At 53.0% G+C, this 24603-nt stretch overlaps 1 protein-coding gene across 2 annotated transcripts in view; it reads right to left on the bottom strand.

Moving 5' to 3' along the window:
* Nucleotides 1-3401: 3401 nt before the first annotated feature.
* CYP46A1 (cytochrome P450 family 46 subfamily A member 1) overlaps nucleotides 3402-24603 on the bottom strand; it is a 28811-nt gene continuing 7609 nt past the window's right edge. Inside the window, exons 3-15 of one of the 2 annotated variants that reach the window (NM_001076810.1) lie at nucleotides 24093-24174; nucleotides 21105-21178; nucleotides 20568-20654; nucleotides 16450-16588; nucleotides 15599-15709; nucleotides 13370-13520; nucleotides 13182-13244; nucleotides 11933-12005; nucleotides 8107-8191; nucleotides 7339-7449; nucleotides 5082-5170; nucleotides 4343-4409; nucleotides 3406-4162 (exon numbers count right to left, since the gene is read on the bottom strand). In NM_001076810.1, the coding sequence (NP_001070278.1) occupies nucleotides 3992-4162; nucleotides 4343-4409; nucleotides 5082-5170; nucleotides 7339-7449; nucleotides 8107-8191; nucleotides 11933-12005; nucleotides 13182-13244; nucleotides 13370-13520; nucleotides 15599-15709; nucleotides 16450-16588; nucleotides 20568-20654; nucleotides 21105-21178; nucleotides 24093-24174 (1303 nt within the window). In that variant the 3' untranslated portion in view covers nucleotides 3406-3991. Of the gene's footprint in view, nucleotides 4163-4342; nucleotides 4410-5081; nucleotides 5171-7338; nucleotides 7450-8106; nucleotides 8192-11932; nucleotides 12006-13181; nucleotides 13245-13369; nucleotides 13521-15598; nucleotides 15710-16449; nucleotides 16589-20567; nucleotides 20655-21104; nucleotides 21179-24092; nucleotides 24175-24603 lie in introns of both variants that reach the window. The other variant, XM_059878980.1, reaches the window with a different exon arrangement.

Raw genomic sequence — 24603 nt, 5'->3', positions numbered from 1 at the left:
TCTGGGCAGATACGCATTTAGGGGGTCGAGACCCTCCTTGGGGTCAGACACTGGTCAGGAAGCCCCCTGAAGACGCAGGATTCTCGCCTCAGAGGAGAGCAAGCATCCGTGCAGCGGAGTGCGACACAGGACCGTGCGACGCAGAACCAAGCCCCGGCTTGAGTCCCCTCTGGCCCCTGCCCTGAGGCCACCTGCAGGCGGCCAGCCCCTCTCGTGATCGCCCACACTGTTTGTGGGGTCCCACCGCCTGGACCTCCCTGACCCTGGACCAGGGTAGAGGACAGCAGGCCTGCTTGGCCGAGACCACCAGGAACCCCACCCAGTGCCTTCCCGGCTGGGCAGCTTGCTGTGGTCCTCTGGCCACCCACGTGGGCTTCCACCAAGGCCCTGCCCGGCAACTCCACGCCAGCACCCACCCGGCCCAGCGTTCAGACAAAAAACACCTACCACCGGGCTGCAGCTGGGCGGAGCCACACCTGCAGACAAGGCTCCCGAGGCCACTTCCCCCTTGGCCTGGCCAGAGACACCCCGGGGGTCCCTCCCCGCCCCCCCCGCCCCCCCCCCGCCCCCCGCAAGTCTCCAGACCCTTGGGGGTGGGGAGGGCACACGGAGATGACGTCCAGGGAGCATAAAATGCAGTCGGGGTGTTGCAGCAGCTCAGCACTGGGGAATCAGGGGCGCTCGGGTGAGTGGGCAGGCTGGAAGCGTCCTGAGCGTGAGCGTGTAGACCCATCGCACCTTGTCCAGGTTGACAGAGAGGCGGCGAGCTGGGAAAGGACCGTCGCTGCCCGCTGTCCTGCGGGAAGGAACAGCAGGGCAGGGAGGGGACCAGAGCCACCTGGTGCGGCGGCAGCAAACAGCTTGACCCCGGACTCAGCTTCACGCGTTTCTCTCCCCCACCTTCCCCACCCCCGGACCCTTTTTGGGTGAGTCCAGACGGCCCAGTTCGTCCCACCGCGGGCCTGCCAGCATCGCCCCCGCCAGACCCAGGCCTCCCCACAGGAGAGGGAAGATGGAGGCACCGAATGATCGCCGCACTCCCACGCGTGGCAGCACCCCGGCCGCCCCACCAGCCCGACCTTCTCCCGTCTCAGTGGCCCCGGTTCTGAAATGGGGACCGCGATGCCCGCCTCCCCACCGCCATCCCAGGGTCACTGGAGGCCCCAGACCACCCGCGCCTGACCGGGGACGGGATGGGGTGAGGGGGGGCGGGGTTGGCCAGCGTCGCACCCTCTCGCCCTGACCCCTCCTTCGGGAGGCTGGGCTTGCTGGCGTCGCCTCTAGTGCCTCGCCCTTCGGACCTCCGGACCCTCGGAGCGGCGGAGAGGCATCGTCCACACGGCCGGGGGCCGGACGCGGATCCGAGCGCTGCGCCGGGGCGCCACCATGCGTCCCTTCTGGGAACTGCACTGAGGGAACAGCAGTCAAGATGCCGCCGCGGTTGGGTGTGCAGCCATGGCCCACTGTGGAAGACTCTGTGCGGGGCACCATCCTCGGAGGACGCTCTTAACTCTCCCACCAACCTTAGGATGTGGGTAATATTATCTGTCCTCCCTTATGATAGGGAGACTGGGGGCCAAGCCCCATAACCAGTGACAGATGGGGTAGCATTTGACCCCAGGAGGTCCGGCTGCAGGACCTTGGTCTTAATCGTGTCCATCTTGCCTGGGCTCCAGGGGCTGGTACCAGCCCTGCGCACCCTGGGGACTCCTGTGAAGTGAAAGTCGCTCAGTTGTGTCCGACTCTTTGTGACCCCATGGACTATACAGTCCATGGAATTCTCCAGACCAGAATACTGGAGTGGGTAGCCTTTCCCTTCTCCAGGGGATCTTCCCAACCCAGGGACCAAACCCAGGTCTCCCTCATTGCAGGCGGATTCTTTACCAGCTGAGCCTCGAGGGAAGGTTGGATCTCCTGATGGGGGGCACTTAAAAAGAAAAGTTTCTGGTCTCCACCCCATAGGCTGGTCCAGCTGACACAGAAGGTTCTGGCCTTCCCCCTGACCCCCACCCCAAAGCAGGTAGCTGGAAACTGAGGGGGTAGTGTGTAGCTTGATAAGGGCCCAACTTAGAGCTCGGGTCTGGCAGGGGGCTGGGAGAGCATAGGACCCTCACTCAGCAAGGAATCTGCAGCTACAGCCGCACCCGGAGGTCCAACGCCATGCCCAGAGGCGCAGGTGCAGCCGCTCTTACTGTAGGTTCCCATGTCCAGCGGCTCTCTCCCAGTGCAGAGCACCCACCTGTGCCGGGCAGGTCACTGCCGCCCCCGAGCCTCAGTTTTCTCATCTGCTAAATGGGAAGATCCCTGGGAGCCATTATTCAAGACTGCAGCAAGGGTTGAGGAGCAGACGTACAGCAAGGACACCCCAAATCCACACCCTCCCGGGTATAGTGACGGGTGGGGGGGCGGGGAATCTGTCTGGGACACATACCCCAGGCAGGGGGCCCGGGACAGTTTCTTTCTTTCTTTTTTTAATTAGTTAACTTATTTCTGGTGTTTTAGTTTGTGGGGTTCTTCACTGCTGTGTGTGGGCTTTTTCTAGTTGAGGAGAGTGGGGACTACTCTCTAGAGGCAGCACACAGTCAGAGGCTTCTGACTGCGGGGCTTCTCTCGTTGCAAAGCACAGGCTCTAGACGACAGGCTCAGTAGTTGTGGTGCCCGGGCTTAGCTGCTCCGCAGCATGCGGAATCATCCCAGACCAGGGATCGAACCTGTGTCCCCTGCACTGGCAGGCGGATTCTTATCCACTCTACCACCAGGGAAGTCCGGGGGCAGCTTCTTTTTCCTAGACAAACTCCCAAGTGCTGAAGGAGAAAATGGGGGTGGCCCTTTCCTTGGACAGGCCCAGAGGACACGGTGGGGCCAGGTTTTCCTGCCCCTTGGCCACCCCTTGGCCCTGAGCAGGAAGGGGAAATTTCTTTACCTGTCCACTGCCATGAGGGTTGCAGTCTCACTGCCTGGGCCCCAGAGGTCGGGAGGGGCAGCCCTGTGCCAAGAGATGCAGAGGGTGCAGTGGGCATTCCTGCTTAGCTGCACCAGGCTGCCCCCAAGAGAGGTCCTGGGGGTTCCAGCCTGTCGGAGGCCCTCTGGGGTGTCCATGGCCTTGTTGGGAGTAAACTAGACCACAAAGGCCCCGGGGCCCCCGAACCCCTCAATTCAAGCTCTCAACACTGCCCACAGTCCCAACTTCACCCCCGGAGCACAGTCTTCCACACAACGGAACGGGCTTCTACTAAAACCGCCTGGGAAACTGGGCGGTCTTCTCCCGATGTGGCATCGTCTGGGCGTCTCCGGGGGCAGCTTCCAGAGGTATGTCAGCCCTCAGAGAGATCAGTCTCAACATGGCCCCCATTTTACAGATGAGAAAATGGAGGCCAGAGCGCCCTGGCCCAGTCTGGCCATTCATTTTTGCAGTCAACACATATTTATTTATTGAGCATCGACTGTGCCAGGCCCTGGGTGGGCACAGGGGGCTCAGAGATGAATCACACGCCAGGCCCTGCCCTCGAGGCACTCGGAGCCTGGCAGGGCAGTCGGTCACGTCAAAGGACACTCATGATACAGTGTGGTCAGTGTGGTGTTAGAGGTAGCACAGGTGATGGGGGCGGGGGAGCACAGAGGAGGGGCCCCTGGCCCAGCCGGGGGATGGCAGGAGGGCTTCCTGGAAGAGGTGACACCTGAAGAGGGCTTTAGGGAGTAAGCAAGAGTTAGGGTGTCTGGCAGAGGGAGTGGTCTGTGCAAAGAGGCAGGGGCGGGGGGAGGGGGGAGGGGAGAGAGACAACAGCACATCTGGGTGGCAGCTGGGGGTTAGGTAGGGGCTGGTGGGGGTGGTGGCGGGGTTAGCAGGGAGGAGGAGCTCCGAGGGGGTGAAGCAGGCAGTGGAGGGCCGAGGGCCCGCTGGGAGCCAGCATGGAGGGTGCTCCTGGGGATGGGGGTGGGGGAGCAGGGTGCCCAGAGCCCTGGCCAAGAAGTGTGGTCCTGCCTGGGCCCCTCAGCAGGGCGGGGGCGGGGGCGCCGGCTGCCAGCCCCGGGGCTGCAGCGTGCACAGCACAGGGTCCAGCGGCTTGAGCGTGGCCTGCTCCTGCAGCCCGAATCGCTGCCCGGGCACCAGCCGGAACTCCAGCCTCTGCAGCAGCTTGGCCATGACCACCTTCACCTCCATCTGTGCACGCAGGGGGCGGGGAGGGTGAGTCAGCGGCGTGGATGAGGGAGCGAGGCGCCATGGCTGCCTGGGCCCCCAACCCCGGGGACCCTGGAGCAGCAGGGGGCTCTGAAGTGCTTCCCAGACCAGACGTCACCCCGCGGTCACCTCTGGGTCGAAACCCTGCAGCTGGCCTCCTACCTGAGCAAACTGCTGCCCGATGCAGGAGCGGGGTCCCAGGGAGAAGGGGAAGTAGGTGAACTTGGGCCTGCGAACAGGAGGGAGGTGTCAGGAGGCCACAGTCGTGACAAGGCCACCCCTGTGATGACGGCTTTGGGCCGGGGCTGCTTTTGACCACGCTAAAGACATCACCGCTGACTCTGTTGAGCTCTGGATCAGTGTTTTCTCATTTCATCCTCCACTGAGCCTTCCAGAAGGAGCTGTGATTGGTCCCATTTCACAGATGGAGGAATTGAGGCTCAGAGAGGCAAAGCCACTCCCCCAAGTCCTACGTCACTCGGTCCACTTACTCAGCCGGTCACATGTCTGGCTCCGGGAAGTCTGGGTCTGGACTCAGGCCCCATCAGAGCTGTGGTACTTAAAAGCGGTCACTCTCGAGAGAGCTGTTGGTATTCCCATTTCTCAGATAGGATCATCCAGGCTGGGGAAGGCTCGGCCACTTGCCCAAATCACAGGGCTTTCCAGTATAAGGGCCTGGTTATAAGCACACGCTTTAAAACCAGTCTGAGTCCTTGCTGGCTGTGCCTCCTTGGGCAAGTTACCTAACCTCTGAGCTGTGATTTCCTCCCTCTAAATGGGGGCAGAGTGCGGCTCCCAGCTCCCTCGCAGTGATCAGTGGTCACGGCAGCTCAGACCAGAGGCCGCTGGGGCCGTCCTCCCACCAGGCCCCCACTCGCCCACAGCTTGAAGACAGACTTACTTGGGTGCTTTGGGGCCGAAGCGATCCGGGTTGAAAGTCAGAGGGTCCTCAAAGTATGTGTCCATCCGCCCCATGACGTAGGTGCTGAACTGCCGGGCAGAGGGTCCGCTTGTCTCTGGGTCCAAGGGTAGGTCCCCTCGCACCTCCCCCACCTGCTGCAGTCACCCAGTGGGGAGACTCGGAGCAGAGTACCCCCTCCTCCACTCCCCACCACCCCATCCACCTCCCGACCCGCCCATCTGGACCAGGGTGGGGTTCCGCTGGCCCCTGAAAAGTGTCTAAGAGGAAGAAAGAGGGCAGCCCAATGTGTCGCCAACCAGCTGGGCACGCTACATCATCCCACGCTTGGCTTTACCCTGTGCGGGGAGCCACAATTATCCCTATTTTACAGATGAGGAAACTGAGGCTCAGAGGTTCATGACATGCCTGAAGTCACCTGGCAAGTAAGTGGCCAAAACGAGATGCGAGCTCAGGTCTGCGGCAAGGCCATCCTTCTGAGAGCTGTTATTAATCAAATTTGTCTTCAACACAAGACTCGCTTCAGTGGAGTGGGGGTCGGGATGCCACCGACCCCCAGCAGTCTTTCACCTGCACACCTGGTGCCTCCTGACTGGGGCTGTTGCTCTGTGCCCCGGCCCTGGGCCCTGGGTACTGGCCTCTGCACAAAGTGTCTCTCCCAAGTCTTCACTGCTCTTCTCTGTGTGGGGTCCAGGGCAGCCAGAGCTGGAGTGGGAGTGTAAGACGGGGAGGGGTCTGGGGGCAGCAAAAGGTGCCTACTATGTGCCAGGGAGTTTTGCCAGGCAGAGGATGTACATTATCCTATTGACTCGGGTATCAGCATCCCCATGTTGCCAGGATGGTACTGAGGCCTGGAAGTTCAGCGTCTTGCCTGAGATGACTCAGCCAGCAGGAGCAGGGCTGGGGTTGGAGCCCGGGTCTGCCCACTCAGGGTCACGGGGTTCAGGTTGGACACGGGGGTTGAGAGTCAGCCCCGGGTCCTTGCCCTGCCAGATGTAAGGGCATTCTGAAGATAGATGGTCATTGCAGTAGCTGGTAGTTTTTTAAAAAGCGCAGATAAACAGGATAAAGAAGCATGCATGGCTGAAACTTTGGTGTGTGCAGGGGAGACTGTGGCCGGGCCCTGGGGCTGGGGGAGCTGCTCAACAGGTGGGACACATCATTCTTCTTTGTGAAAATAAAACTGGGTCCTATTTGGGCTGAACCGTGTGCCCGTAAAATTCATATGCTGAAGTTAACTTCAGAATGTGACTGTATTTAGAGATAAGCTCTTTAAAGAGGTAATTAAGTGAAAATGAGGTCACTGGGGCCCTTAATCCAATATGGTGCTTCCCAGGTAAAGAACCCGCCTCCCAGTGCAGGAGACCTAAGAGACCTGGGTTTGATCCCTGGGTCAGGAAGATCCCCTGGAGAAGGAAATGGCAACCCACTCCAGTATTCTTCCCTGGAGAATCCCATGGACAGAGGGCTCTGGCGGGCTATGGTCCCTGGGGTCACAAAGGGTCAGAGACAAGTGAAACAACTCAGCACAGCACTGAGCAATCCAGAATGACCGATGCCATGTTACAGGGCAGTGAAGACGGACAGCACACGTGGAAATCTACACAATCTTAATGGACATTGTGCTGAGTCAGAAAGCAAGTCCGAGAGCATACTATTGTGTGGGTACACACACACACACACACACATGAAGGTGAGCAGGTGTCAAGCAAAGAATTCGGGAGAGTGACAGCTTCTGGGGGGAACCCGGAGAGCCGTGTATACACAGCTGGTTACGTTCTAGTTTTTTGGCGGGGAGGGGTAGTGAGTTTATGGAGGTCATTGTGCATGAATGGAGCCTGAACGAATGAATGAGGAAACAGCCAGAGAAACAAAGGCGACCAGGGGGAGAAAAGTCAGCCTTAGTGGGAGGAGGAGCTGTGGGCAGAAAAGGAACTGGGGCAAGTTGGGGCCAGCTCAGGAACTGGGCACATACCCGTATCTGCCCCTTGCTAGCTGTGTGACCTCAGGAAAGTAACCCGACCTCTCTGAGCCTCAGCAGCCTCAGCTGTAAATGAGGCCTCTCCTTGTAAAAACATCCCCTGTAATCTCACGCTGGACAGTGGCGGGAGAGAAAGCACATCACAGGGTTACGGTTAGACCCAAGTGAGAAGGCACAGGGTGGCCAGGGAGGAGCCCCTGACCTCAGAGGACACCCCGAGCCGGCCGCTCGGGGGTGCGCAGGCAGGGCCCCACGCACCAGGAGCGGCGTGTTGCCGGGGACTCGGACCCCGTCAATTAAGGTCTCCTCCTCCAGCAGACGGAAGGTGCCCCACGCAGGCGGGTACAGCCTCAGCGACTCTTTGAGGACCTGCAGACACCGCATGGGCAGATAATGAGAGACAGATGTCAGGAAAACCCCCACAGAAAGTGCCACAAGCATGTCCCAGACCCTTCTCTGCTCCCATCCATGGCGCTGGGCGTGTGCCCACAGCCAGACTGGGTCCCCAGCCCCTGTAAGGTTAGCCTCATCTCCATGTCCAACCCCTCATGGGACAGAAGGGGAAACTGAGGCCCGGGGAGGGGGTTGAGCAAAGCCACCAGGCCAGGAGCCAGGCCTCCCCCTGAACCAGGGCCCCCACCATTCCGAGGACCCAGGGCAGCTGGAGGAAGGCCTCCCCCTGTGCTATGTCAGGGACTGGATGGGACTCTGCTGGCCGAGACTGGCCCCCTGGTGGAAAGTCTAGGACTTTTGGAACCCAGACTCCTTGGGAAACCCAAACACAGCACCTTTGACTAATGGGTTGATTTCCATATTGGGATCACCTGGGAAGCCCTAGCCACGCCCCCAGTGGCTTAATATCCTTGGTCTGCAGCAGCCTGGACACAGGGAGGTTCTTTAATCTCCCAGGGGATTTTCAGGTGCCAGGATACTGGAGAATCCCTGTCCTACAGGGTCCAGGGAGGCAGCAGGCCTGGTCAGTGAATCACCCACCTCTGCCCGGGAGCTTCTCTCCCACCCCCACACCTGAGACAGGTACTGCAGTCTCCCCAGGTCCTCGCAGTCAAGGTGCCTCTTGGACCCAATGACCTCGTCCACCTCGGCCTGCAGCCTGTCGGTCAGACAAAGACAAGTTCGTCTCCAAGGGGAGAGGTCTCCACCTAAGTGTTAAGAGGGGGCATGGCAGGAAGCGTGACAAGAGAGGCCTGGGGCCCCCTCCGCTGCACACACTGCCCCCCGGGCCCTGTTCTTGGAGGAACCGCCACATCCAAACCCAGAGGTCCAAGTAGTTGGGAACTACGTTTCCGGCCCTCAAAACATTCACCCATCATTGTGCGCTGCTTGGAATCGGCTGCAGGAGGCAAACCACCTCAGAACAGGGGCTTTGCACAAAGATGCCTATTGCATAAATGGAGATTAAATTCCATATCTTTGTTTGGGAGACTTAATATTATATTGACGCCCATTCTCTCAGGATTATAAATTCTTTATAATGAGAATTATTCTCAGAATCCCATTCTCTCAAATATATAAATTTGATACCATCCTTATGAAATGCAAGCTGAATTTTCTTTACACCTTGAAAAAAAAAAAAAGCACAAAGAGGCCTATTTTAGCTAAGCTCAAAGCAGCTGGAAATGGCAGAGTGAACGATACAGGTACCAGCCTTGGGATGCACACTGTAGAGCCTGTTATACAGAGGGAAGTAAGTCAGAAGGAGAAAAACAACTATCAAATATTAGCACATACACATGGAGTCTAGAACGAAGGTACTGATGAACCTATTTGCAGGGCAGCAACAGAGATGCAGACATAGAGAACGACTTGTACACACAGTCGGGGAGGAGAGGGCCGGACGAATAGAGAGGGTAGCGTTGAAACATACACGTTATTGTGTGCAAAACGTACAGCCAGTGGGAATTTGCCGTACCATGCAGGGAGCTCAAACCCAGTGCTCTGTGACTACCTAGAGGGGGTGGGGTGGGGTGGCAGGTGGGAGAGAGGTTCAGGAAGGAGGGGACATATGTATTCCTACGACTGATTCACGTTGATGTATGGCAGAAACGTACACAGTATTGTAAAGCAATTGTCCCCCAATTAAAAATAAATACATTTTTAAACAATATGTCCCAGTGAAAGTGGACCTGGACCCCTTCCTACCCATGCCGGAGGCAGAAAATAACAGGGGTTGTGACGATTTGGAGAAACCAGAACCCTTGTACACCGTTGATGAGAATGTAAAATCGCGCAGCTGCTATGGAAAATGGTACGGAGGCTGCTCAAAAAATTAAACACAGAATTACCATGTGATGGTGATCCCAGCTCTTGGTGCTTGGTGCTTAATACCCAAAGCAACTGGAAGTCGGGTCTCAAATAGATATTTGCACACCGATGTCTGTAGCAACACTATTCACAATAGCCCAAAGCTGGAAGCAACCCAAGTGTCCACTGATGGATGAATGGACAGACAAGAGGTGGTCCATCCATATGATGGAGTATCACTCAGACTTAAGGGGAAGGGCATCCTGCCGCATGCTGCCACATGGCTGAACCTCAGGGACGTTATGCTGAGTGAAAGCCAAGCAAGAAGGACAAATGCTGTATGATTCCACTTGTAGGAGGTACCTGGAGGAGTCAGACTTACAGAGACAGGAAATAGAATGGTGGTGGCCAGGGGCTGGAGGGAGGGAGGCAGGGAGTGGGGAGGTAGTCCTTAATGGGGACGGTTTCTGTTTGGGATGCTGGAATGTTCTGGGGATGGATGGTGGGGATGGCTGCCTGACTGTGAATGTACTTAATGCCATTGGACTACACACTTGAAAATAGTTTAAATGGTAAACTTTATTATATATGTGATATAATATATATGATACACACAGACACACACACATAGCCACAATATTTAAAAAAGAATGAGAGGGGAGGGGGTTTGGGGGAGAATGGATACATGTATATGTATGACTGAGCACCTTCACTGTTCACCTGAAACTCCCACATCGTTAATCAGCTACAGCCCAATACAAAATAAAAAAGTTTAAGAAAAAAAGAATGAATGGACTTGGGAAGAGGCTGCAGAAATGTGGAGCAATGTCGTGATAGTACACACGGTGAAATTCAGGAATTAACCATGAACTGTGGCTGGGCGGATGGGGGCACCACAAGTGGATTTACTGTTGTTGATTTTTTTGCCCATGCCATGCAGCATGTGGGATCTTAGTGCCCCAACCAGGGATCGACCCCACACCCCCTGCACTGGAGTGTGGAGTCTTAACACTGGAATGCTAGGGAAGTCCCTGGATTTATCGTAATAATTAAACTTTTCTGTTTATTCCAAATTTTTAATAAGTACTATTATGTATTTTCATTTTATTTATTTTTATAATTATATTTTTATTATGTATTTTTAAACACCAGTAAGCTACAGTTGACCCTTGCACAACACAGGAGCTGGAGCACCGACCCTCCGCATAGTCAAAAATCTGAGTGTAAGTTTGGACAATTGGTCCTCCATGTCCGTGGCTCCACATCTCTGGACTCAGCCCACTGGGGACCGCCTGGTGCTGGGGCCAGTACTTAGTGGAAGAAATCCACATGTAAGGGGGCCCCACAGTTCAAACCCTGTTGTTTGAACTGGGATTCAAACAGAGCTTTTTCAGGCTAGAATACTGGAGTGGGTTGCCATTTCCTTTTCCAGGGGCTCTTCCCTACCCAGGGATGGAACCCGTGCTTCCTGCATCTCCTCCTTCAGCAGGTGGATCCTTTACCACTAGCACCACCCTGGAAGCCCTATGTGTTATTTTAGACTCCCAGGCAATCGTTAGGTCTGCCCTTTCTGCTGGGCATGACAACCGTTGCCCTAACGGGCCCTTTCCCACATCCCCAGAGCTCCCAGCCCCCAGCCTGTCCTTGGCGTTTGGCTCAGCCCATCTGGGCCCCAGTCCTTGAGGGACACTGTCTGTATTTAAGGAAACCAACGGCCCGCTCAAATGCCACCTCCCCAGGGAGGCACGCCTCTGTCTCGCCAGCGGAAGACGAGCGCTCCCTCAGCCCTTGGCTTGGAATTCGGCTCAGTCCTCAGTGCCAGCCCCTGGCCAGGCCCTGCACACTTCTCAGGAGGGACACAGCCAGGGCCCTGCCCTCCTGGAGCTTCCGGTGTCACGACTGAAATAGACTCAAAGCAGACGGTCCGAGAGAAGGTGCATGTCTGAGCTGGGGGCAGGCTAGGTGCGGAACAGAGTGGCTGCTTTTGGGGTCAGAAAGGTTTTAGGAGGGGGAAGGGAGTTGGGGGAAGGGGAAGGTAGGCAGGGGGGAGGGGGAGGAGGGAGGAAGGAGAAAGAGAGGGGGAAGGAGGAGAGGGGGAAGAGGGGGAGGGGAGGGGAGGGGAGATGGGGAGGGGAGGGGAGGGGAGATGGGGAGGGGAGGGGAGGGGAGGAGAGATGGGGGAGGGGAAGAGGGGGAGGGGAGGGGAGAAGAGATGGGGAGGGGAGATGGGGGAAGGAGGGGAGGGGAGGGGAGGGGAGATGGGGGAAGGAGGGGAGAGGGAGGGGAGGGAGGTGGGAGAGGGGAAGAGGGGGAGGGGAGGGGAGGAGAGATGGGGAGGGGGAAAGGGAAGGAGGGGAGGGGGAGAGGGAAGGAGGGGAAGGGGGTTCTCCAGGAGAAAAGCAGGAAGAGGAGCTTCTAGACGTAGGAACAGCATGTGCAAAGACGCTGGGTTGAAGGGGAGCAGGACTCACTGAACGGGGCCGGGGGCTCAGCCATGGGAGGTAGGAGCAGGTGGCCCTCTGGGAACCAGAGGTCAGACAGCCCCCTTCACCAACCTCAAGGGGACCCCCCCAACCTCCCCTCTCCATACCTCGCTAAGATCTCGGGCTGGCGCGACAGCTCCATCACCGTGAATGCCAGGTGATTGGCGGAAGTCTCGTGACCTGCAGGGAAGGAGGAGAGTGGCAGCCCCACGTGGCCTACAGGGCTGCGGTTGGCCCAGCCCACCGGGCCTCTGAGACCCCGAGCCCCTAGAGGCACTTCAAGGCCTCACTGCTCCCCCTTGGCTGAGCCAGACCTACAGATATGGAGACAGCTGTCCACCTCCGCACCTGGTGCACCCAGTGCAGTCAGAGGACCAGCCTTTGCCCCCGTGCATGCAGCTCTCACACCCTGGAAGACCTTTCCTCCAACCCTCCGTGGGCCTCACCTGGCCTGGAGGGATATTTGTCCCCATTTTGCAGAAGAGCAAGCTGAGGCTGACAGGAATAGGTCTCTCTTGGGTCACACAGCAGGAGGGGCAGAGCTGGGACTCAAGTACAGCAAGGCTTTTGGGGCCAAGGCTCGTGACCTGCCTAAGCTGTGGGCACCAGGTCCTGAGGTCTGGAGAGGGTACATCTCCTGTCTGGGCACCATGGAGAGCTTCTAACTGGGACCTGATGAGTCTGGGCAATCCCTGAGGGCTTCTCTGAGGAAGAGATGCTTGCGGGATCGCTGAAGGGTGAGGAGGAGTTTTCAGGTGAAGAACAATGCTCAAGAAGTATTTGATGAGTAAACGAATCAACGTGCTTAGCGTGTCTTCTGGTGCTAATCTACCGAAGGCCTCGCCACAAATTCTGAGTAAGGCAGAGCCTTGCATTCACATGGCTAAGCTCTCCTGAACCCCCAAAGGGAGCTTCACAAAACTTCACAATTGCCAGCTCCTTAACCAGGTGGGTTAAGCAGTTAACCAGGTGGCTGATGCAAGCACCTGACTCATTGGGAAAGCCCCTGATGCTGGGAAAGATTGAGGGCAGGAGAAGAAGGGGGCGACAGAGGTTGAGATGGTTGGATGGCATCACTGATTCAATGGACATGAACTTGGGCAAACTCCAGGAGATGGTGAGGGAGGCCTGGCGGGCCACAGCCCATGGGTTCGCAAAGAGCTGGACACAACTTAGCGGCTGAACAACAACCAGGTGGGGGAGCCACCAAGAGAGCCTCCTGGGCCTCCCCTCACCCCAGCCCCCCAGAGTGGGACTCTGCTCAGCCTGTCTAAGGCCACCTCCAAGTCAGGTAGTCCATGGTCCCCAGTGTTCCTGCAAAGCTCGGAACCCTTGGTGGCCGCTGAAGCTACAGACCAGCGATGAAGAAGGTGACGAAGTTGTCCAGCAGGATCTCGTCGTCCTGAGCCCCCTCTTCAGCTGAAAGACAAGGCGCTTCTCAGGGCCCTGGGAGCCTGGTCCCCTGTCCCCTGTGATGGGTCACCCTGGCAGGGGAGGGGCACCCCCGCCGCGCCCCACTCCCAGGCCCTGCGGAGCCCCGGCACCTTTGAGGATCTGCGTGAGGATGTCGGCCGGCACGTCCTCCCCCCTCTGCAGGGCCTCGCGGCGCCGCTGGACCCACTCCTTGCCGACCTGGCGCAGGAAGCGGACGCTCTCCCGGGTCTCGCGAAGCTGCTTCCACTTCCCCGGCATAAACTGCAGGAGAGTTCCCGCTCCCTGTCAGTGCGCCCCACCCCCCACTCCCCTGCCCCTCCCCAGCTCCAAAACGACTTCAGAGATCCACAGCAGGCTCGGAAGTCAGAAGAACCTGGGAACATTCTAGAAAAGATCAAGTAGCTAGGAGATTTCATCAAGACGGTGGGCTAAGCCCAAGCACTGGCTTCCCCTTCCTGCTCTGAATCCCTAGAAATGTTGGGAAAGATGCCTTAAAATATCCAGGGACCCCTGGGGACACAGACATAGAAAACAGATTTATGGACAGATGGGGAGTTGGGGGAGGGGCGGTGGTGCTGGGGGTGGGGTGGGGGGAGGAAGAAGATGATGGGATGTATGGAGAGAGTAACCTGGAAACACACCTTGTCATATGTGAAATAGATAGCCAATGGGAATTTGCTGTATGACCCAGGGAACTCAAAGCAGGGATCTGAAACAATCTCAGGGGTGGGAAGGGGAGGGAGGTGGGAGGGAGTTTCAAAAGGGAGGAGGCATGTGTATACCTATGGCTCATTCATGTTGACGTTATGTGTATACCTACGGCTGATTCATGTTGATGTTTGGCAGAAACCTACACAATACTGTAAAGCCTTGTCCTTTAATTAAAAATAAATTAATTATTTTTAAAAAAATCCACGGAGCACTGGGAAATAGGAAAGGATTCCTGAGGGAAACTTCCCTGGTGATCCAGTGATTAAGACTCCATGCTTCTTCTGCTGCAGGGGGTGTGGGCGCGATCTCTGGTCAGTAAACTATTAACAAGGTCCCATATGTCGTGGGTGGTATAGCCAAAAATAAATTATATATATATATATATATATATGTATCTATCTATCTATCTATCTATATATATATTTTTAAAGATTCCTGAAGGATGGATACAGTTAGGATTGCACTGAAGGCGGAAAGTGGACAGAAGCCAGAGGGAAGTGGAGTGGAATTAACTGCTGAACAGATGCAGTGGCATCAGGGGATTCTAAGCACAGAGTCTGAAGTCCCAGGGAACAGGAGGGCATCTGTCTGGGAATCAGCTCAAGTGCTGTAGCTGAGTGCGACCCTATGCGGTCTTCCCAGAGCAGAACCCAACCCCTCCTGCCCCCTGCCATCCTCCACCTGCCTCTTGTCTATAGGAAAACTTTAGCCTCCCAGGTCTTCCCCAAGTTCCAAAGGGTAAATTTAATCAGAGAAGTGAGAAAATGCAGAAAGAAAGGAAAACAGCCAAGGAGGACAAAATAAAAATAGTTTAGCCATTAAATGAAGTCAAGGACATTTAGTTCCTTCTCAAGGGCTATAGATAATATTCGGAGCCATATCTTTTGTTGTTTTGCAGATACTTCCTCCAGTGGAGGAAGTTAACAGTATGCTGCCCATAAGCACGTAGACCCCAGACCAGACAGAACCAGAAGTTTGATAATGTTGCTTCCTGATTACCTCACCACCAGCCAATCAGAAGAATATCCACGAAAAGATCTCACACCCCACAACTCCTCTCCCTCACTCTGTCTTTTAAAATCTTTCCCTGAAAGCCTTAGGGGAGTTCAGGCTTTTTAGGCACTAGCACTCCTTGCTTGGTGCCCTGCAATAAACACTGCACTTTCCTTTACCACAACCCAGTATCAATAAGATGGGCTTTACTGTGTGCAGGCAAGCAGACTCAAATTTGGTTCAGTAACAGTACCACCTTTCCCCCTTCCTCTTCCTTCATGCCTGGAACGAGGAAGTGATAGCTGGAGCTGCAGCAGCCATCTTATTACAATGAGGTGGTATGCTAAAGACACTGGAGCAGAAAGAGAAAAATCCAGGAACATCTGACACTGTGAAGTCATCATTGCCATCCTGGGTTACCTGCTTCACGATCATTTCACATAAGAAAAAGACTTACTCCTAATTTTCTTAAACTATTTAGATTTTCTGCCTTTACTTTAGGGGATACATGCAAATCCTGACTGATTCAGAAGTCACTTCAGACATATCAGAACTCAAAATCCATTCTGGAAAAAAAAATCACTGGAGGAGTTGCTCCAGCAAATGAGGACAAGACAAGCCATGATGCCTGGTACCTTCGCCAGAGTGTTCCGGGATGCGCTGATGCCCTCCAGGATCAGTTTCACTTTCCGAGACAGAGGCTTCTGGGCACCCAGCAGCATGCTGGTCTCCATCCCAAAAGCTGCCTGGGGGAGACAGAAGGGTGAGGTCACACATGGGGGATGTAAGGATTGAAGACCCAGGGCAAGCACTGACTGCATTGTGTCATCCACTCCTTACAACCTATGACAATCCTGACCCTGTGGGATGTGATAGGATTAAGTGGCACATAATAGCCACTCAAGGAACCTAGGCTTCTTTCCTTGACAAGATGCGTTCCCCCTGAAATGCAGCCTCCCTTGGATGTTTATTCTAAATCCAAACTCCCAGTGAATTTTTGAATGGTGATAACGCCTCACTCACTATGCCTGCACTCCATGTTTTACCTGGGTTTGAAGTTATCTGGGTCCCTGCTGAGATGGTGTGGGGGATTTGCGGGGGAGGGGGGGGGGTGAAAAGCCAAACCATACTCCATGGCAGGAGGAGGGATTGGGGGAGGAGGGTTGCCAAGGGGGAGGTGGGCTTGGGCTGAGAGTCAGGCAGACTTGAGATCCAGTCCTGGTCCTGCCACTGACCAGCCAAGAGCCAATCCCTGCATTTCTTCATGTCCATTTCTAGAGAATGAGTTAGTAGCTCCAATCTCACTACCGGTTGCTTTGAATATCCAAGGAAATAAAGGAGATGACCCTCCCAGCCCAGAGAAGGGGTGGCTGATACGTGGAGGAACAGGAGGGAGGGGAAGGAAGCAAGGAAGGGAAAAGGGAGGGAAGAAGAGCCCATTGCTGGTGTGGCCTGCCCCATGCCCTCCCTGCCATCCGCCCATCACCTTGGCCAGGATGTCCATGGTGGCACAGGTCAGCATGTCCTGCATGGACACAGGGGTCTGACCATCCGCTTGGGCTTCCAGGATCTCCACCAGCTGTTCCGCTTTCTCATTGAACGTTCCCATCAAGCCAACCAAGGAGCTGGGGAAACAGCATAGTCATCAGCAGCCACTGGGACCAGCCCAGACCTGCAGATATCCTTTGTCCCCTCTCTGAAGGGAGACAGTGTGCAGAGTGGTGATGGGGGCCTCCCCCAGCCTTTCTGATCTCCCCACAAGACCCAGCTCACAGGTTGGGGTTGCAATAATCAAACTAAGCCTTTGGGTTCCCAATCCCCTTCCACTCAAGATGGCTCATGTCCCTTTATGCTTCTTTTAACGATTCCACACGCACCCTTTCTGGCACTGGGCCCTTCAACTCTGACTCCAAGGAGACGTGGCAACGTAGAAACTCCAGAGCACAGTGGGGAGGAAGGCAAGAAAGGCCTCTGGGGCCTCCAAGAGTCCAGGAGGTTTCCCCTCTGACTTCTCTGCTCACACTGCCCACTCTCCTTACCTGCCCTACCCAGGCCACCATCTTCAGCCTTTAATCATCTCATTTCACTCTCTGTCCTTGAGCAATCAAGGTGCCCAACAGAAATGAGTCTTCAGACCCAGAGCTCTCAACCCACAGTGCCCCTGCCCCAGGATAGCTACCTGACTTGTCTGCCTGACAAACTGTTTAGAAAGAGGTATGGAAAGATATACTCCAGATTCGCAAAAGTGGTATCCCTGAGGGATTGGAAATAGGGAAGATTGCTCCTTTGTACATTACATATTTCTGAATTTTTACAAAGAGAAAGTGCTGCTTTTGAAATTAAAAGTAATTTTTAATGTTAGCAATCTGGGTAGAGGGCATAAGAATGTTTTCTCTCCTATTCTTATTCTTGAAACTTATCTAGAAATTTGAAATTATTTCCAAATAAGAGGTTTTTAAAACCAGTAAAAAGAGAAAATTGTGGGGGAGAGAGAGAGAGAAAAAAAAAAGAGCGACTTTTTTAGTTAGGAAAGACTATTAGTTCTTCGTTTCCAATCGGCCAGCTCTACTCCGGTTTCCAGCTCTAGCTCAGGTCCTGGCATCCTTGTAGTTACTACTGCCCCCGTCCCATGACAGCTGCATATCTTATTCTCTGTGGTCCAGGACTTTATTGAAAGCACTACTCTGATCTCATCCTTGCCCACCTAAAAGGCTCTGAAGCACCCTGTTTCTCTCAAGAGGGAGGGGAAAACCCTCACCTGGGCCCAGGAGGCTGTCTGCTCTTATTCATTCCCACCTGCTTTCCATCTCCTCCAAAGCACAGTGCCCCTTCCCGTCTCAGGGCCTTTGCACATGCTGTCCCCTCTGCCTGAGCTCTCTCCCCTCCCATCCTCAGCCCCTACATTCCACTAGCACCTCAACATCCGCCTTCTCTCCAGGTGGACACCCAAATGCCACATCCTCAGGAAAATGTCTCCTAAGCCTGCGTGTTGGTGGTGGTGGTTTAGTCACTCAGCTGTGTCCAACTCTTTGTGACCCCATGGGCTGTAGCCCACCAGGCTCCTCTGTCCATAGGATTTCCCAGGCAAGAATACTGGAGTGGGTTGCCCTTCCCTTTTCCAGGGAATCTTCTCAACCCAGGGATCGAATCCAGGTCTCCTGCATTGCAGGTGGATTCTTTACTGACTGAGCCACCAGGGAAGCCCTCAATATATGCCTCCCAAAGTACTCTTGACTTTTTTTCTCACAACACTTATGTGGTTTGCAAGTATATATTAATTTGCAAGATTCCTTGTAGTTGTCTTTTTCTTTAAAAAAAAAAAAAAGTCATATTCTAATTGACTATTTGGGTCCCCTGGACAGTTGTCACACCAGTACTGAATCCCTTACAGCTCCTGCACGTACAAAATATCAGACAGGAACGTTAGCTGTACAGTAAAGCCCCAACCCCTTGTTTATGACGGAATGACTGGGACCAAGGCCTTTCAGCAAAATTAATACCTGAAAAAGCAGAAACTGGCAGTTTACTCTCACAATTTTATTAAAGGTATATAATGATATTCTCTGTGTACAATGGCTGGAGATGAAACTCACCAGTGGTTCTTGCTTTTTTACCCCCAGTAGTGAATTCAGATTCATTCATACAACTTTGTGAATTTTGTGTTTCCAATAAAATGTAACTTAGACAACTACCTTATTGTGAAAATAAGAAATAAAAATAGTGGTGATGGCCGCACTACAACGTGAATACACTTAATGCCACTGAACTGTGCACCTAAACATGGACAAGATGGTAATGTGTCTTATGTGTATCTTACCACAATTTTAAACATTTAAATAAAAATATCTGTAAAAGCACTTAATAAAATGTAAAGTGCGGTTCAAGCATGAGGTTCAGTGTGCCAGAGAGAGTCCACCAAGACAATGATGTCATGAGCACTGTGAGCAGTCATGTGATTAGAATCCATGTCCTCCGATGACCTCAAAGTGTCCTGAGGGCAGGACTCTGTCACCTTGGCTGGCCTTCATAACCCTGGCGCTCAGCACAAGCATCTATTCAATAAATGCCTCCTCCTAGTCTATTCCTTTTATCATTCCTGGCAACTTTCCAGTCAAACCAACACCATTCCAGGCACTCGTTCACTTTATGGACGTTCCTGGAGGGCTTGTGAAGGGCCGGGTGCCAGGCTGGGTGCAGGGGCCCAGTGACACGGTGCATCTTCTGCCTTTAAGGACCTGACATCTAGTGAGGGAGGCACACTGGAAGAGAAGCATTGCAGCGGGTGTGATAGGAGCCATGATGGAGACATGACCTCAGTCTTAGGGGTCAGGAAACACTTCCCCAAAGCAGTGACATCTTAGCTGGGTATCAAACGAGGCACAGGAATTCCCTGGGGTGACACAGAGGGCAGGGGGATGGCAGCAACAAAGGCAGAGATGCCAGAGAGAACCCAGCAGTTCCAGAAAGCTGGAGGAGAGAGGGTGCAAAGGTTGGCGGGGTCTCAGGAGCAGATTGAGGGCAATGAAGTCTGACCCTCATCTTTCAGATCATAGGGAGCCACTGAAGGCTTCAGGACAGGGGAGAGGTATGGTTAGATCTGAGTCAGCAGGATCGCCCCAGAGTGGTGAGGTAGATGCATCAGAGGAGGGAGACAGGAGGCACGGAGGCCAGGGAGGAGGCTGGGATAAAACTCTAAGTGAAAAGGTTAATGTGGTCATCACACAGATTACATACTAAATAGAAGCTCTTAAGCAACGGAGCAGTTAACATCTCCAGCAAAGGGACAGATGAATACAAGCTTCCCGATACGACATCCTGAGGAGGACACAACATCACTCCTGGGCCATTCCTGCCCAAAAGGCACAACCTGAGGGTTATGGAGCAAGAAACAGCAGACAAACAAGGTTGCAGGAAATTCTACAAAATTGGCCAGTAATCTCAAGGTCAAGAAATTCAGAGAAAGACTAAGAACTGTTCTAGAACAAAGGAGGCTAAAGAGATACGGTAACTAAATATAACACATGAACCTGGACTAGACCCTAGACAAGGAAAAAATAGCTGTCATTACACAAATGACAAAATTTGAATATGGATTATTCAACATTCTGTAACAGCCTATATGGGAAAAGAATCTAAAAAAGAGTCGATACGTGTGTATGTATAACCGATCCACTTTAATACAACGTCAATCAAATATATTCCAATAAAAAATTTAAAAACACAAAAGTAAAGAAAGTTACCCTCAAATGAAAACAACAATGAAAAAAACAATAAATGAAGAAGTCCAGATGAGGAGAGACAAGATCTGAACTAGGGGAATGGCTGGTGGGCAGGGACCCCCACACCTCCAGGCACTGAGGTCATTCAGCTCCTGACGTTCACAAACCACATGGGGGCCTCTCTACTCCCGCCCCCCACCCCCGGGCCTGCCTGTCTCTCTCTCTCTCTCTGATCAGTAATGCTGTGTCCTTCCCTCCCTTCAGCCCAAGTGAGGCCCCTTTAAATGAAGATGCACCTTTTCCAAGCCCACCAGGCTGGGAGCCCAGCACCACCTCTGAGCAGCCAGCCAGGACACCGCTGGGGCCCATCTGCAGCTATGCTCACCTCCGGCTGAAGGCCAGGTCCATGATCCTCCGCTGTTTGTGCCAGCGCTCATAGTCACATTCGGACACCAAGCCTTGGCCAAACAGCCTGCAAGAGAGACGGACGCTTGATGTGAGAAACGGGGTGAAGAAATGAGAACTGACCGCCTGACGGGGTCAGCTCGCCGTCCATTCAGGGTAATGAGAATATACTGGAAGCAGACAGTGGTGACAGTTAGGCACGCGGAGAACGTACCAAATCCAGTGTGGTTAAGACAGTAGGTTTTATGTGATGTGAATTCACCATAACAAATACATAAGAAATGGGGTGACCGTGTGTCCCAACCTCAGTGACCCCCCTGTTCCCACCTGGAGGGGAAAGGAGGACAGGGAAGCTGCTGATGACAAGAGCGGTGCCCACCACGGATGCCCCTGTTGTGTGCCTGGCAGCCGGGGTATTGGGACTGAACGCTACATCCGACATTCTGGACCCCGCAGGCCCTCCACTAGCAGCCAGAGGCTCTCCCAGACTGCCCCCCGGGACCCCCTCGAATCCTACCTCTCGCCAAACACAGTCTGGATCGCGTGGTACATCTTGGAGTCCTTGTTGTACTTGGTTGACATCAGGAACTTCTAAATATCCCCAAAAAAGCAACATGAGTTTGTGCCCCCACGAGAGGCTGCAGAGGACTCAGCAGTTTTCTGGGCTCTTGTGAAGCACACCTCCAAAAAGTCACCCTGAGCTGAGTGCCAACAACAGTGGGAACACCCGTACGTGTGATCTCACCTACTTCCTCTAGAAGTCCTGTCTTTCCGGGATGAGGAAAGCGGGGCACAGAGGGGTGAAGGGGTTTTTTTTTCCTGTGGTCACACAGCTGGGGAATGATGTTGGGGCGGGGGCTTCCTCATTCCAATGCCCACGCTCAGCAGCCCACACCACACCACCTTGTACAGTGGCTGAAACCAGAAAAGGCATGGGTTGCTTTGGAACCAGAATAGGAAAGGGGGGGAAACCTGGTGGGAGGGCTTCTAGGACACAGGAGAGGCACTCAGCAAAGATTCAGTGTTAGTGCCAACCCAACCGTGGAAGTCAAGGAAGGCTTCCTGGAAGAAGGGCCCATTTCCTCACCAAGAGCAGGATGGTGGCAACAGTAACGTTAGCAAACAGCTTTTGAGGCAGCACCGCCCAGGGTTTGACAGCTCAGGCTGTGGACTCTGCTGGCTTAAATTTGAATCTGGGCTCAAATATCTTTCCTCTACCGCTTGCTAACTCTGTGACCCTAGGTGAGTTACTCACCGCCTCTGCCCCTGTTTCCTTATTTCGCAAGATGGGAATCAGGAGAGTGCCTGCCTGGTAGGGCTGCTGTGAGAGTGAGTTAGCTCCACATGAAGAGTGTGGAGAATGGCGCCTGGACACAGCAGGTGCTCTGCAAGCGCCAGAACACAACGGCATCCTGCTGTTGATTTAATGCCCAATCATCCCTAAGACGTGGCTGGCATTTCTATGCTCTTCTTACATCTACATGAAAAACTGGCCCAAGGTCACAGACATGGTAAATGGTGGGCACAGGATTTGAATTCAGGCAATTTGATGAAGTCCAGCACTCTTTAAAGGAGTAAAACTAACATGATTGGGGGAAAAAAAAAACAAACCTCTTGCTAGTCTGTTCAAGAAGATAAAACTGAAATTGCTATTCTCAGGAACAAAAGAGAACAACACCACAGAGCTAGTATACATGATAAAGATAATAAAAAAATATGGCAGACAACTTTATACCAGTAATTTCAACAATTTAGAAGAACTATGTAAATTCCCTGAATGACTCAAAACTCAAGAAAATATAAAAAATCCAAATGGCCATATATCAATCTTAAAAATTGTATAATTTAAAGAAAACACTTCCCTTAAACAAAATGACAGGCCTAGATGGCTTCACTGGTAAGTTCTAGCAAACATTCAAGGAAGAAATAACACTACACCTATATTAAAGTGAAGTTAAAGTGAAGTCGCTCAGTTGCGTCCAGCCCTTTGTGGGGCCCATGGATTGTAGCCTACCAGGCTCCTCTGTCCATGGGATTTTCCAGGCAAGAATACTGGAGTGAGTTGCCATTTCCTTCTCCAACACCTATATAAACTCTTTCAAAAAACAGAGGAAAGCAAACATCTCCCAACTCATTTTATGAGGCCTATCAACCTGATTCCAAAGTCAGGGATCAAGAATAAATATAGAAACAAAAGTTCTTAACAAAAAATGTGTAAATTGTGTCCATGTAACCAGGAACAAATTGTATCATGCCCAGGAATGCAAGGTTGGTTTAACACTTGAATGCTAGTCAATGTAACTCATCATATTAATATATATCTTTCAATTTCTTTTCTCATTGAACATCATGAAGGTCTTGTGTATGGCTTTTGGTAGCATGCTTTTAAAAGTCTTAAACTGTGTCTGAATTTGCATATTAATATATATCTTTCAATTTCTTTTCTCATTGAACATCATGAAGGTCTTGTGTATGGCTTTTGGTAGCATGCTTTTAAAAGTCTTAAACTGTGTCTGAATTTGCAATGAGGGTTTTTTTTTAAAAAAAAAAAAAGGACTTCTAACATTCTGTTAGAGACATCATGGTCATTCCACTTGTCTCGTGATCTAGGCACAAAGTTGTATCTTATCCCTCTTAATCACCACAGCCACTCTCGAAGCAGAGCACCGCACCCACAAGTCAGCTTGGTACCCGCTAGGGGAATAACAGCACCGTCATTTACTGAGCGCTTGCTGAGCACCAAGCATGGGCTGGACAGCTCACATACATTATTACATTATTTCAGCTCCATTCTTATAACCATCTGCGAGAGCAGCAGCATCTCTATTTGACAGACAAGGAAACGATGGCCCAGAATGATAAAGTACATTGTCCGCAGTTCCATAGCCAGTTGGCGGCAGAGCCCAGTTCTGCCAACTTCCAAGTAGACTATCTGATGGCCATTCTTAGTACCAACACGGCAGACACGGTCCTGCACATACTACAGGCCAACTAATGCTGTCTGTTTTCGTTTCCTCGCTTCCAAGATGAGGACCAGAAAGAGTCCTTACCAATTAAATGGGTTCATGATTGTAAAGTACACAGAAGTGCATGCTGAAGCAAAATTTGACCCTTTATTTATTCCTTCATTTGTTAAATAAATGGATCAACATTTCGTTCTCATCAGAGCCTTAAAAGAGAGGGGTGATAGCCCCAGCTCGCAGAGGAAGGAACTGCTAAGAGAGGTGGACTAACTAGACGTATATGTACCAGTTCCCAACCCAGGAGAGTCTAACAATAACTCACTGTCCGCATCAAACAGCTCTGCTTTTAAGAGTCCCCCCTCCCACCGCTACCAACAGAAGTGGGTGGTTAGAGAGGAGGATGCTGTTCCCTTTGGGATCCCTGGGGAACCAGCCCAGATCCATGTGACTCAGAAATGTCTCTCCCACAGTCCCCGGGGAGCGTTTCATGCCCCCAACCAGGGGAGGGGTGGGCTGTCCTTTGAAACCACGCCGTTTCCTACCTTGACCGACTCGGGGCTCGTGACGATGACTGAGGTTTTGTGGAAGACATTGACCCGCACCACAGGCCCGTACTTCTTAGCCCTGGAAACCAAAGTGATGCGAAGGAGGCTGTCAACTACCAGAGATGTGAACATCAACAGATCAACTCGGGCTCAGCTGGAGAAACAGGGTGCCCCATCCCAGGGGTGGGGGGCACTCAAGGTTCTGGAGCCTAGGTTCTGCCTTGGTGTCGACTCTGCTGAATTGCATCCCCCTCTGGCCTCAGTTTCCATATCCATGAAAACAGGGTTTCTACTCTTCTTTGCCCCAAAAGATTGTGCTGGGATTCAAGCAATATCATGGCTTTGAGAAATGTAAAATCCCACCCCAAACACCAATGACTGTTACACAGTCACACACCCACCCAATTTACAGATGAAGAAACTGAAGCTCAGAGAGCTTCTGATGGTTGGTCTAAAGCCATGCAAAGTTGGCTAAAGGCAGAACTTGTCTTCTTCTTCGTTTTCTTTT

This window comes from Bos taurus, chromosome 21, assembly GCF_002263795.3.
Source record: "Bos taurus isolate L1 Dominette 01449 registration number 42190680 breed Hereford chromosome 21, ARS-UCD2.0, whole genome shotgun sequence".
Lineage (NCBI taxonomy): Eukaryota > Metazoa > Chordata > Mammalia > Artiodactyla > Bovidae > Bos > Bos taurus.
The sequence above is the reverse complement of the archived record's forward strand: the minus strand, read 5'-3'. Positions and strand labels throughout refer to the sequence as shown.